Raw genomic sequence first — 14,349 nt, forward strand, 5'->3', positions numbered from 1 at the left:
CCCCCGCCCTAAAAATTTTTTTTAAGATTAAAAAAATTATTTATTTATTCCCTTTTGTTTCTCTTGTTGTGTTATGGCTGTAGTTATTATTGTTGTTGTTATGGATGTCATTGTTGTTGGAAAGGATAGAGATAAATGGAGAGAGGAGGGGCAGACAGAGAGGGAGAGAGAAAGATAGACATCTGCAGACCTGCTTCACTGCTTGTGAAGCGACTCCTCTGTAGATGGGAAGCCAGGGCTCCAACCTTGATCCTTATGCTGGGTCTTTGCACTTTGTGCCACGTGCTCTTAACCCGTTGTGCTACTGCCTGACTCCCTGTTGGGCTATCGATACACACTCTCCCAAAGTGTATGTTGTTGACACTGTCGGTCCCTCATTATTATCTATTCATACTTTATTTCAGCCTGCATGGTGCTGGGCTGGGCAGGCTGGATGTGCACTCTGAGAAGCATGAAGAAATGCTTCCTTTTGCCCTTTACCGTTGTCCCAGTGTGCATGAGTGACAAGCAAGAGCAATGGAGCCAACAGTATCACAGTATCGTCCCTGAGTGAGTCTGTGCTGTGGAATCATTCAGCTTCTGCTCTCCAGTGGACCTATTTTTGTTTCTTCACCCAGGTTAGAGATATCAAATCCAAAGTTCTTTGATCTCACCTTTAAGAAGTCCTCTACTAATGGAAAAGCCTCTTTAGAGATACCACTTCAAATTTATCTGCGTCTTCAGTAAGTAGCAGCTGCAAGGCTGAGGTAAATGCCATCCATATACACATGTGTGGGCTGTGGAAAGCAGCCATACTGAATGGTGGGCTGCCTCACAAGATTCACTGTGACGCTGTAAGGAAATGCTCATCCTTTAGGGGAGGGGGACTGGATCACTCAAGTTCAGAGATAGGAGCCTGAGGATGTTCTGTATTGAGACCCATCTTGGGAACCTGCATGTGTGTGGGGGTGGGTTGGGGGTGGGGTGAGGGGCTGGAGGGAGGATTATGATCTGATTCCCTACCCCAAATCATCCAGAAAGCCCTTACTTGGTCAACATGTACCCACTTGGCTCTGACTGAATATGATTTAAAAGGAGAACTCAGAATCCACTCTGATCCCATCTTTCAGTTGCCTCACAGCCTTGAGATGGCCCACAGAGATCTGTTGCTTCTGTTGTGGGTGTCTTTTCAGAGAGCAGAGGCAGCCTTCAGTTCCTCACAGCCTTCCCCTCTCCCTGTGAATCTAGATCCCGGTCTACACCCATTTCCATTTCTAGCCTGTCCCTTGAGGCAATGGATCTTGAGACTTCTGGGAAAGTATGTTCCAGGGTCACTGATTCTTGTGGATTGTGTGGTTTTGCTTTTCTTTTTTATTAGATGCCCTAATGGTCCCTAGACAGAGGCAGCAGGCAGAGTCATTGGCCTTGAGTGGAGACCCATCAGGTTTAGCCACTGACATGGATGCATGACTTGGAGAAAGCCATTCCCTTTATCTCACCCTAAATCACTTCTCCTGGAAAATGAGGGAGAACATGACCTTCACAAAGTGATGTTGGGAGCCCAGTCAAGCAAGGGGGCTGTCATAATGTGAGTGTGATAAGTTATCTGGATTTCACTCTCCCCTTCCACAGGACCCCATTGTTTAATGAGAAATGTAAAGTAAGCGCGACTATAAAAGGCATGCTTTCTTTCATGAGAGATCAGAATGGCTATGACCAAATCGTCTTTGAGGATTGTGGGATTGTGCCTGAGTCTGTACAGATCACCTCTGAGAAGTCGTGAGTCCCCCATCCTTTCATGTCTGGATCCATCTTGTCATGATGAAGGGTCTCAGTGAGGTGTCACTTGGAAGGTGTCAGCAACCACACAGAACTAATCAAAGGCAGCCTCTTGCCATGTGGGGCTGTGTGTCTTATAAATAGAGCTTTTATTCATTTAAACTTATTCTCCTAATAAAAGCTACAATTCCACAAACACAGATAGAGTTTCCCTACACAGAATGAAGGAAAAGAAAGCTGACTATTACTCCTATTAGAGCAATTTCTGTATTTTTTTTCTATTATCAACAATCCTGAGAGGGTGAGGAGGTGGCATAATGGTTATGCACAATGACTTTTAGGTCTGAGGCTCTGAGGTTCCAAGTTCAGTCCAAAGCCACCAAAAACTAGACCCGAGCATTGCTCTGGATAAAAAAAATAATAAAAGTGAACTAATAAAATGAAGCAAAATAAATAATCCTGAAATGAACCTTTGCTATACAGGAAGTTTACTTCATGATAAAACATTTTATTTGTTATATATTCTTCAAATTAGGGAGAATATATGAACAGTTAGCTTTACAAGTCAAATATTTTAAGTTATTTAATAGTTGTAAGGTATGTCAAAGCAATTACTTTGCCAACAGAAATGTGTTTGTAGTTTACATTGGTCCATCACCTCTCATTCTTAGTAAGGATTGTACCAATTCCCACTACACTACAGGGATTTCTTTCTGCCTCTCTCTCTCTCTCTCTCTCTCTCTCTCTCTCTCTCTCTTTCTTTCTTTCTTTCTTTCCTTCTCTCTTTCTTTCTTTCTCTCTTTCTTTTAGATAAAGGCTTGAGGTAGGGGGTGAGCCCATAGATTTCATCAATTTTTTTTGCACAGAATTATCTGCAGAACTAGAATTTTGTCATTTTTCCTCCTAGTTTATGATACTTCCTCTCAGAAGAATGGTCTTCAGATTAAGAGGTTTAACCTTTTAGTGATTAGAGTTTTATTATATTCTGCTATACTAATAACCTGTCTTTTGTACACTCTGCTTTATGATTTGCTATATTTTTTAGATCTGTTTTTGGTCACAGTATCAGGGATCCATGTTGGGAGTTGGGGACCAGATGATGGCACACCTATTTAAGCATACACTTTATCTTGCTCAAAGACACAGGTTCAAAATCCCCAATCTCCACCTCCAGGGGGAAAGCTTCACGAGATGTAAAGAAGTGCTGTAGGTGTCTCTCTCATTCTCTCATCCTTCTCCTTCAACTCTCCATATATATCTAATAAATAAAATCAAATGTTAAAAAAAGTAAGGAATATATATATATAGCATTTGCTCGATAGCTAGCTAACCTTGATCTTTAGGACTTATTGTTAATTTAGGCAGATATGTAGAATTGCATAAATCCATAGTCCATCAAAATATGTCTTGTATTATGTTTCTCTTTTAATACTTCATTTATTTTATTATTGTATAGATACAGAAAGCAATTGAGAGGGGAAGGAGAGACAGGGAGGGAGAGAAAACTGCTGTCCTGTTTCACCACTTATGAAACCTCCCTGTGTGTGTCTACCGCCATACCACCCTGAACACGCCTGATCTCAGAAGAAACCTCCCCCCTGAAGAGAAGGACCAGGGGCTCAGATCTAGGGCCTTGAACACTGTAATATTAGTGTGTGTTTAACCAGGTACACCAGCACCTGGCCCTTTTTTTGGTTTGGTTTGGTTTTCTATAATTAACTTGTATTTTTTAATTCACTAATAATTTTAATTTTTTGAATTAGTAATTTAACCTTGTTTTATAGAACTATAAGATTTCAGGAATATTCTCCTACACACACTTCCTGCATGCAAGTCACCACACCACCCAGCTAAGTTCTGTGTACCCAACATTTACTGCCTCCACCCTGTTACCATCATAGTTCTCACATTTTAAGAGAGAGTCCAGTTTATCCCTTCACACCTCTCTCTCTCTCTCTCTCTCTCTCTCTCTCACACACACACACACACACACACACACACACACACACACACACACACAACTTTAAGTTCCTTTGTTTTAGTCATCTATACTCCAAATATGAGCAAAACCATCTGGAAGCTGCCTTTTAATCTTTACTTATTTCACTTTGCAAAGTCACCTTCAGTTAGTTCTACCCAAATTGCTCCAAAAAATACACTATCACCTTTTTTGATTGTAAGTGTTCCCTCTTGATTTCTCTCTATCTCTCAAAAGAGAAGCAAGGAAGGGGTGTGGGAGAGTAACAGGGTATAGACATCATACTACTTTGGGTCACCTGAGCCAAAAGTGACATGAAGGAAGGAGCGTTAATCAATTCTACAAAATTCTTTCATTTTAGATTCAGCTTACTAGGACGTGCACCAAACTTGGAGAGCAAGCTTAAAGGGGTGATAGCCCAACAATTGGTGAGAGAAGTAAGTGCATAAAGCCAGTTTTCAGCCTAAGACTCTAGTTTGGTGCAATTATTTTCTTAATCATCAAAAAAGAAATCTCCCAGGAAGGAGAAATAGGAAGAGAAGAAGTGGCATTTATGAACCTCCCATTCTGAAAAAAGAAAAAGCCTTGAAGTGTGTTGAGTTGTCCAGTTCTTCAAGTCAAAATTTGCATCTGTTGAGAGAAGTGAACTAATGAACTTGTCCAAGACTCAGTTTCCTCTCCTGAAAAGTAACTACCTTATTACAAAAGTAGCGACTACTGTTCCTTATGCCTGCAGGCACTGTCCTAAGTATCTCAAGGACATTTTTCAACTCATCCCCATAAGAATGTCATACTCCAGGAAACAATATTATCTATCCCACCTTTGGGGTTTTAAGAAAAAGTTCCAGAGAGGGACATTGACTTAACCAGTCACACAGCTGTCAAATGGCTCAACTGGCATGTGACCACCAGGACAGACTGTCCCACCAAGTCTTTTTTTCCAGTTGTTCCCTAGCATGTGTTGAGCAAAAAAGGGAGAACTTGCCTAGAGAACCTCATTCAGGACCTGATGGCAGGGTCCCCTTTCTGACATTTGTGTATTTCCTTGTGTTTCAGCTATGCAACTCCCTCAATACAATGATGACTAAATTACCTCCAGAGTTCGTCAGTTCCATTAGAAGTAAGTGCTGGGGTAGGGAGGGACAGGAAGAGAAAGAGAGAGAAAGAGGGGCGGGGGGGGGGGATATGTGTGTGTGTGTGTGTGTGTGTGTGTATGTGTGTGTGTGTGTGTGTGTGTGTAAGAAGGGATTTCCAGGGCCATGCTATGATTCACCCAGTTAAACACATATAGTACTATGTGCAAGGACCAGCCTAAGGACCTGGGTTGGAGACCTTGCTACCCACCTGCAGGAAGGATGCTTCACAAGTAGTGAAGCAAGTCAGCAGGTGTCTATCTTTCTCCTTCTCTATCCCTCCTCAATTTCTGTCTTATCCCATAAAAAGAAGAAAAAGATGGCTGCTGGGATTGTTTGATTCATAGTGTGGACACCAAGCCTCAGCAATAACCCTGGAGGTAAAATGAATGAATGAATAAATGAATGGGTTCCCAGGTTCCTGCTTTATCTCCTCTCCTTTTTCCTGAGACCAAGCACCCTATTTAGGGTTAGGCACTGACCCTACACAGATATTAATTTTTTCATTTAAATTATTTATCTAATTGCAAAAATGTTGTTTTACATGTCTTTTTATCTCAGTGTCAGTCAGGTGATCCTCAGTAGGGGCCAGCACACCCCCCCCCACCACCTGATTTCAGACTAGAAAAAAAATAATAACCTACCTTATGCCACTAGCTTTTACCTCTAAGCATATAGAGTACCTATATGTCTCTAGAACACACAGCTGCATTGAATTATAGCAGAAGAGGTTTCCAATGTGACTCTGAAAATCAATAGAACAACTAGCTTGAAAGGACTCTTCATTCAACTGAATATGAGCAGACCTAGACAGGAAAAGCACAGCCCTATAAAATGACTTGCCAGCAAGCAGTTTTCTGGCTACTGCTCACATGCCTTCATTGATAGGGAGCTCAGTGCCTTATGCTGGGGAGTGTGAGGTGGTTCATTTGAATGAGACTGAAGGCTCCCAGAACTAGGCTTTCAGGTCCCCACAACCAATGTGAGAGGAGTAACTGAGCCAACACCCTTGTTCTGTTGGTGTCTGGTCAGGAAACAGAAGTGACTAGGAGAATGGGACTCTGGCTGCTGTGATGCCAACACCAACCATTGGTGGCGTTCAATGCACAGCTCTTGAGTGACTAGTTTGGAAGGCAGCAATTGTTCTTAGTTGATACTCAGAGAGCCAAGACCCAGGATTGTCAGGGCAGTGACTGGACTTTGCCTCAGACAAAGCAGAGCCTTATCCGGAGCCTCTTGTGTCCCAGTGTCTGTTTCATTCTCTGACCTGCTCTGTCCCCAGAAGGAGCAGGGAAATCTTCTTTGGCTTCTTGGCTCCTCCTTCACTCCCACTGTGTGAGATAACTGCTTTGCTTTCTAGGGTCTCTGCCTGAAGGTGATGTCAAGATCTCCATCTAACTATCCCCAAACAAAGGAGCAGTATTTGCACCAATCAGGTGAGATACTAGAGTGTATTCCCTTCCCTTCAGATGGTGCTCAGCCTCTAGGGTTCACTATCATTCCAGGACCTGAACACTCCCCCTCCCAACTCCAGTGTCTTTTACTTTGGTTCAATACACCAACTCCAGTTAAGTTCTTCTTAGTGTTTTCCCTTCTGATCTTGTTTTTCAACATCTGTCTATGAGTGAGATCATACCATATTCATCCTTCTGTTTCTAACTTATCTCACTTAACATGATTTCTTCAAGCTCCATCCAATATGGGGTGAAGAAGGTGAATTCATCATTTTTAGTAACTGAGTAGTATTTCATTGTGTATACAGATCACAACTTACTCAGCCACTCATCTGTTCTTGGACACCTGGATTGCTTCCAGGTTTGGGCTATTATAAATTGTGCTGCTATGAACATGGGTATACACAAATCTTTTTGGATGGGTAAGTTTGGTTTCTCAGGATATATCCCCAGGAGAAGAATTGCAGGGTCATAGACTAGGTTTGCTTCTAGCTTTCTGAGAGTTCTCCAGACTTCTCTCCACAGAGGTTGGACCAATTTACACTCAACAGCAATGCAGCATTTTGGGACTTGTATCTTGGCTTTTGTCCTGGCTCATTTCTCCAATGTTTCTTCTTAGTTTAACCATTATATCTAGTGTATTATTAGGTCCCTCCCTCACTACTTTTCAATCCACTAATCACACTTGCTTAGATTGAATTGTGTCTAAGAAAGATACTTAAGAGTTCACATTTTTGGATAATTAACAATTGTTTCAATGTTATCTCAATCCCTGATGTGAAGAACAGTGGCTGAACCTTCTTATGTTATGTTATTTATCTTCCCTGCAGGCTATGGAACCTGAGGGCTTTTTAACTATAAGTAGATTTTTTTTTTTTTTAGCTTAACCACTCACTCATGACCAAGCTAAAACTGGATGGGGGATAGATAGCACAATGGTTATGCAAAGAGACAACCATGCCCCAAGGGTCCCAAGCCCCAAGCCCAATTTGCTGCTCTGCCAGCAACCAAAGCCAAGCTGGGCAGCACTCCTAAGGCCCTGTGAATTTCTAAACAAATCCTCTTTGCACAGTATGGGTTCTGAGGCAATTATTTACCATGTCTCCCAGTTAATCATGAGAACAATGTGGAAATGTTCCCAGTATATAGTTCCACCTCCAGCCCAGTCCTCTGCCCCCCTCTCTGCCCTGACATCAGCACAGGACCTTCCCATTGCTGCTCCAGCCTCCAAAGGGCAGTAGCAATGGAGACTTACAGTTGCAACTGGTGAGACCTAGGAGATCCTCTCTTCCCTTCAGCAGTCTTTTTGTTGATGAAACTAAAACTGAAGGTGGAGCATCAACTAGCAAACTGCCAGACTGGTACCAGCTATTCCTGAATAAATATGGACTTTTAGCCCTTGAATCTCTCCTTAAACCCCTCTGTCCACAATCTACATGTGTTTGCACTCACCTGTGACTTGATGGGTTCCCAAAGTAACCCTAGTCTTGTCTTGTTACATTCTCAGGTGATCCTCTTTGCTATTCCTAATTGATCAGGGAGAGTGAAACGCAGCCTCTGCTACCTTGTAGCCCTGCCTCTAGAAGTCTCATATGTACAGCGATTTTATAACAATTTTTTTCTTTATTGTCCTTAATAGTTTATATTTGACAGTAAAATATAGTAGTTGATACATATGTAACATTTCTCAGTTTTCCACATAACACTATAGCCCCTGATCTAGGTCTTCCTCCATCATCATTTTCCAAGACCTGAACACTCCCTCCTGCCTCAGAGTCCTTTACTTTGGTTAAATACACAATATAAGAATTTTGAGTTAAATTGTTTTTAAACAGCCTTAAATTTTTTTAAAAGATTTTCTTTTTTAAAATATTTATTTATTGGGAGTCAGGTGGTAGCAGCGGGTTAAGCACACGTGGCGCCAAGTGCAAGGACTGCATGGACCGGTGTAAGAAAGCCTGTTCGAGCCTCCGGCTCCCCACCTGTAGAAGAGTCGCTTCACAAGCGGTGAAGCAGGTCTGCAGGTGTCTGTCTTTCCCTCCCCTCTCAGTCTTCCCCTCCTCTCTCCATTTCTCTCTGTCCTATCCAACAATGAATGACATCAATAACTACAATAATAAAAAAACAAGAGCAACAATAGGGAAAATAAATATAAAAAATATATATTTATTTTCCCCTTTTTTTGCTCTTGTTGTTTTTCATTGTTGTTATAGTTATTGTTGTTGTTACTGATGTTGTCGTAGTTGGATAAGACAGAGAGAAATGGAGAGAAGAGGGGAAGACAGAGAGGGGGAGAGAAAGACAGATACCTGCAGACCTGTTTCACCTCCTGTGAAGAGACTCCCTTGCAGGCAGGGAGCCGGGGGCTCGAACCAGGATCCTTCTGCCAGTCCCTGTGCTTTGTGCCATATGCACTTAACCCGCTGCACTACTGCCCGACTCCCAACAGCCTTAAATCTTAATGAAAGGAACATGTAGAGATAAAGATACAGAAAGGAAAGTAGAGCACTGCTCAGCACTGACCCAAGGTGGTGCTGAGAACTGAACCTGGAACTGCAGAGTCTCAGGCATGAAATTCCCTAGCATAACCATTTTGTTATTGCTCCAGCCCCATTATGACAACACCAAATTTGGTCTGGCTTATCTCTATGTCTGTCCCTAACATTATAACTGAAAATATTTGAAAGGTTTGAATCTTCTTATTGCCTTCAGCCTGACCCACATCCTTAGATTTAAAAGGCTTCCCTTAGTAATCTTTGTTTTTAAGTTCTATCCATATTTTAGTTTAGTAAAATTGAAACACATGCAAAGTGGGAGGCTTTTAGTGAAATGAACTCAGGCCATTAATGGGAGTGGTCTTAAACAGAACTGTGGTCAGGTTAATATTGAGAAATGTTTTCTCTTTGATATCTTTTGAAAAGGCTGGATTTTACTATGTTTTTAAAGAGATATCCCAGTGTCCAAAAACAGCAGGGGGTAGGGGAAGTCCTGAAGCCTGAGAAGGGAGTAAAAAAATGATGGAGCCAACTGAGAAAAGACAAAATTCTTGGTCTCTCTCTTAGGCAATCAGGATTTTCTGGGAGTAAGGGGCAGGGGGCAGGAAGCTGATGTCTCTGTCCTTCATCCAGTGGGGCCCCAGGACTGAGTGGATGTGAAGAAAAGAAATGGGGTGGAGAGGCAGCAGAGGCCTACTTGGTCCAGGAATCTTTGTTAGTTGAGATAAGTTGAAATCAATCAGTGGGTGACAAAAACCAAGATGGGAAAAGGCTCTTTGACTGTTAACCAGAGGAAAAAAGGAAGGAGAAAGCAAGTGAGGCAACACGGCCCTAACTCTCAGGAGGAGATGGGCCACAGGTCATGTACTGGTTGGTCCCTGATTCCTCAGAAATAGAGAGGGAAAAGAGAGAAAGGGAGGATAAGAATGAGGCTGGGTAGAGGGCTCACGCCACAGTTTCGTCCTTGGTTTTGGTACCATATACTAGAAATGTAAGTGAGAAAAATCACACACAGAGAGAGGTCAACAGGCAAAGCAGACTTCATTAGAGAAGTTTGTGAGGGGTGACTCTTGGCACAGAGATGGCCAGAGAGAGTCACGACGCAGGCTTGGTGTGCCACTGCCTGACCCCCTCAGAATTATTTTCATGTGGCAGATTTCGGTAAATCTCCTTCACTGTACACACACTTTCTGAGGACAATGGTGAATGTGATGAGTTGAGCCTAAATATGACACAGTCCAAGTGGAGAAACATAAGAAACAGTGTCCAAGGGCTGATGAAATACCTAACTTGGATAGTGTGCTGATTTATCTTGAGTATGACCCAGGGTTGAACCAGCCCCTCCACACATTGAAGGGAACGTTAATGCTGTGGTCTCTTTTATTCTCCATCTTAAGAAAGAGAGAAGGAGGGTGGAGCCAAGATGGCAGCTTGTAGACAACAACTGGTGTGAGATCCGAAAAGAAGCAGCTTTCAACCTGCTCTTATCAGACAATGCCGAACACAAACAAGCAGGCAAACTACAATTTGTTAAGGTTTGCCGGTGTTAAAGACAAAAAGAAAGACAGAGAGAGACAGAGAGGAAAAGAAAGACTAAAAGTATGTGAATGTCTTGTATAAAGGCCTGAAGTAAGAAAGATTTAAGAATGTCTTTTAATGTAAGGCTAAGAAGAAAAGTCAAAGAAGCAAATAAAACTAAAAAGAAAGGACATGAGTCCTAATGGTTGGTGGATGCTGTCAGATGGCAGGAATAATTATCTCAATTGCAATATCATCATTAAAAGAGTGGATGACACACTGAAGCTCCAATTTTTTTAAAAAACAAAAGAGGGTTCCACTACAAAAAAAGATTGCTGTAGTGAAAAGACTCAAAGTCAAAGATTTAAAAGAGACAAAAATCTGTTTCTAATGTTTGGGTGAGTTTTTATTTGTGTATTTACAGAAACGTCACAGAAGCCCTGTGGATCCTGGTGACCGTGCAACAACAGAAACTGTGGCGTTCAAGCCGATGACATCAAACTCTGAAGACTGAGTACCTGCCTGACCTACACCCTTATCCAGTCACATACACTGAAATTATATGAAAGAATAGAGGGAGATGTCGGCTGCCAGGTCAGGAGATAAATAGTAGACACAAGACCTCTAAGGTACAGACAGCATAGGACCTTGCTATCTCTGACCTTCTCCCAGTCTAGATTAGTGAATGAAAAAATGTCTCAAGTCCATAATCCAGATAATTACATAACTGAGTAAAAGATCCAAATTCATGGGTTATTCTGTCGAAATTTACTGTACCATGAGATGCCACTCTAACTTTAAATAGATTTGTGTTACTTCCTTGATACCACTCACCCGTGAGAAAATGTTAAAAACCACTTGAAAGGTCTTTGATCTGCCACAAATATTTCTTTAGATTTACAAGACTTACAAACACAAGTCTAGTCTATTGGTCAGGCTCATGTGCCGTGGGCCAGTGCTTCAGAGGTGGCTGTTTTCTTTTCTGAACAGCTCCTTAATTTTGTCAATAATAAGACATGGACTTCTAATAAATATAGGCATTATTTTGGCTGTTACACTCATACTGCTTCTTGTACTTCCAGTCATCATCAAATGTCTGTACAAAAACATCTCGTCCATTCAAGTGAAATTAAGAGGCCATCTTATTAAAAAATAAAGAAAGGGGGAAATGATGGGAACAAAGTCAGGCCTGCTGTATGGCACAGCCCCAGCAGGCTAGGGCTAACTGCAAAGTGGGGAGTTCTAGACTGAACTCGAGCTATTTTCCCTTACATTGATAATTTAAAGATTTATTGGCTATTGAAAATGCACAAATAATACCTGAGGACAATGGCAGAAGCAAGTCAGGCCTGCTGTATGGCACAGCCCCAGCAGGCTAGGGCTGACTACAAAGTGCAAAGTCCTGGACTAAACTGAAGCTATTTTCCTTACGTTGATCATTTAAAGACCTATTGGCTATAATTGGATATGCACAAATAATACTTGGGGACAATAAAAGGAGATCCCTGGGGGAAGTACATTGTGACAACAATTATGGCGGTGAGTGTAACAAGACTAAAAATGGCCTAAGAGCTAAAGCTGCTGTACCCATTGAGAGGCTTTCAGAAAAAGAGCTACTTATCACCACTATAGCTTTTCTATTAGCTGGACTCAGACCAAAAGCCAGAATTACAGGTAGCTTATAATAGTATGAGTGACAGACTGTGGTCTTCACCTAATTATAAAGAGGCCCTATTGCTTACCCTCACCCACAAACACCCTGCTTCCACTTACAGGCATCCATGATGAATACAGAGCATGTGTAGTTAAATAGCTGATGTTAGGATCTATGGGTAGAAGTTAGCAAACTTTCATATAGCTAAAAGTTAGTGTACTTTCATATATGCAAAGGTTAAGCAGAAGAGAGCCCCCAAGGTGTGTGCTTACTTTACAACAGAAGATTTCTTTAGGTGGACAGCCTACTATGATCTAGTTAGACCCATCCAAGAACGGGTTAAGAAGAAAAGCTATTAGATTTAGCTCCAGGAAAAAATGTTTATTCATACAGAAGGTCAGAACAGGGAGATGGTCAAAACATAGATGGTCATTTCAAGGGAACTTTCAAGGGGAAATTTAGACTACTCTAGACCAAGGAAACTTTCAAAGGAAGATGTAGGCTACCACATACCAAGGAAATTTTCAAGGGAAAATTTAGGCTACCCCAGACCAAGGAAATTTCCAAGGGAAGATTTAGGCTACCCCAGACCCAAGAAACTTCAAGGGGAAATCAGGATGCCCCAGACCTAGGGAACTTCCTAAGGAAAACATGCTTATAATAATAATAATGTTGTTTAAGGTTATTCTTGATGTTAATAAAAACAATCATATATGATGTCATCTGTATCTCTGATGTTAATGAAAACAATATTACAGGATGTCAGTTATATCCGGGCAAAAAGTGTTTAAAAATAAAGCTCCACAGAGAGACAGCAGAGACACTTCTCTCCTGCACCTAAAGCAGCTGACACTCTCTCATTTCTTCATTGCCGACTCCCCCTTTCCTTCAGGGACTCTTAATTACTTTCGCCGGGGCTGACTCCCAACAACCTGGGATTCTTGGGAGAGGCCACCAGGTTCCAGATGCGACCATGATGCCAACCAGATTTCCCTGGGCAGAAAACCCCACCAATGAGTCCTGGAGCCCTGCTTCCTCAGAGCCCTGCCCCTCTAGGGAAAGAGAGAGAGAGGCTGGGAGTATAGATCTGCCTGTCAACGCCCATGTTTAGCGGGGAAGCAATTACAGAAGCCAGATCTTTCACCTTCTGCACCCCATAGTGACCCTGGGTCCATGCTCCCAGAAAGTCAAAGAATAGTAAAGCTTTCAAGGGAGGGGATGGGATATGGAGCTCTGGTGGTGGTAATTGTATGGAATTGTACCTCTCTTATACCCCTCACTATGAAGGGACAATGTTGGTCTCATCCTCAGTGGTCCTCATGGGAAAACAACCTTCACAGTTGTAGTCTGTGACAGAAAACTCACCTTGGCCCTAGTAACATGATTTTCCTAACCCTTTCTCAAGTTCAAAATACAGACAACTATAGCCTAGGGGTTGGAACAGTGGAGAAGGTGTTGGTCTCTGAAGCCTGAGGGTCAGAGTTCGATCCTTGGCATCTCAGGGAGGGGTCTAAACATAGGATTTGTGTGCTGGTCTGCGTACTCAGACACCCACATTTTTAACTGTGTGAATAGGTACCAGGCTGCTTTCAGTCCAGAGCTCAGCCCTGAGCCAAGAGTGCTTCTTGCTCCCACTCAGAACCAGCTTCCAAAGCCTCATACCCTCCACTAGCCACTGAAGATACAGTGACCCCAGAACCACTCAGCACCTGTGATGGGGTGGAAATGAGAGTCCCCCAATCCTCAAGGCCAGGCCTCCAAAGAGACAGGATAATAGGTGGCTTCTGCCTAGTGTGCTCTTTCACTCACAAAGAACAAAACTCTAGTGGTGGCTCAATACCAGGAAATCTGGAAAGTACATTTCAAGGTGACTGATATTCAATAAACATCCACAAGTGGAGCATGAACCCTGAGAAAGGCCTCAGATGGGGAAACCATTAGCGTGAACTAATGTACTTCAGTAGTGCCCTGTCTTAGAAAGTCAGAGGCTGGGGGTCAGGCAGTAGTGCAGTGGGTTAAGCGCATGTGGCACAAAGAGCAAGGACTGGTGTAAGGATCCTGGTTCAAGCTCCCAGCTCCCCACCTGCAGGGAAGTCACTTCACAGACGGTGAAGCAAGTCTGCAGGTGTCTATCTTTCTCTTCCCCTCTCTATCTTCCCCTCCTCTCTCCATTTCTCTCTGTCCTATCCAACAACAGCAACAAAAACAACAATAAAAACTACAACAATAAAAACAAGGGCAACAAAAGGAAAAATAAATAAAAAAATTAAAAAAGAAAAAGGAAAGTCAGAGTCTGGGTCCAGAGAAGATCCAAGGCTTTAAGGGACTTGCAGAGCAGCCTGCACTTGAGGCCTGGGGA

At 42.4% G+C, this 14,349-nt stretch overlaps 1 protein-coding gene across 1 annotated transcript in view; it reads left to right on the forward strand.

Moving 5' to 3' along the window:
- The window catches only part of LOC132537582 (latherin-like), a 31,439-nt gene extending 18,602 nt beyond the window's left edge, over positions 1–12,837 (forward strand). The window contains exons 4-9 of the mRNA XM_060188425.1: positions 618–722; positions 1,612–1,758; positions 4,098–4,173; positions 4,793–4,856; positions 6,230–6,305; positions 10,761–12,837. Coding sequence (XP_060044408.1) covers positions 618–722; positions 1,612–1,758; positions 4,098–4,173; positions 4,793–4,856; positions 6,230–6,267 — 430 coding nt within the window. The 3' untranslated portion in view covers positions 6,268–6,305; positions 10,761–12,837. The remainder of the gene's footprint in view (positions 1–617; positions 723–1,611; positions 1,759–4,097; positions 4,174–4,792; positions 4,857–6,229; positions 6,306–10,760) is intronic.
- The last annotated feature ends 1,512 nt before the right edge of the window (positions 12,838–14,349 follow it).

Source organism: Erinaceus europaeus, chromosome 1 (assembly GCF_950295315.1).
Source record: "Erinaceus europaeus chromosome 1, mEriEur2.1, whole genome shotgun sequence".
Lineage (NCBI taxonomy): Eukaryota > Metazoa > Chordata > Mammalia > Eulipotyphla > Erinaceidae > Erinaceus > Erinaceus europaeus.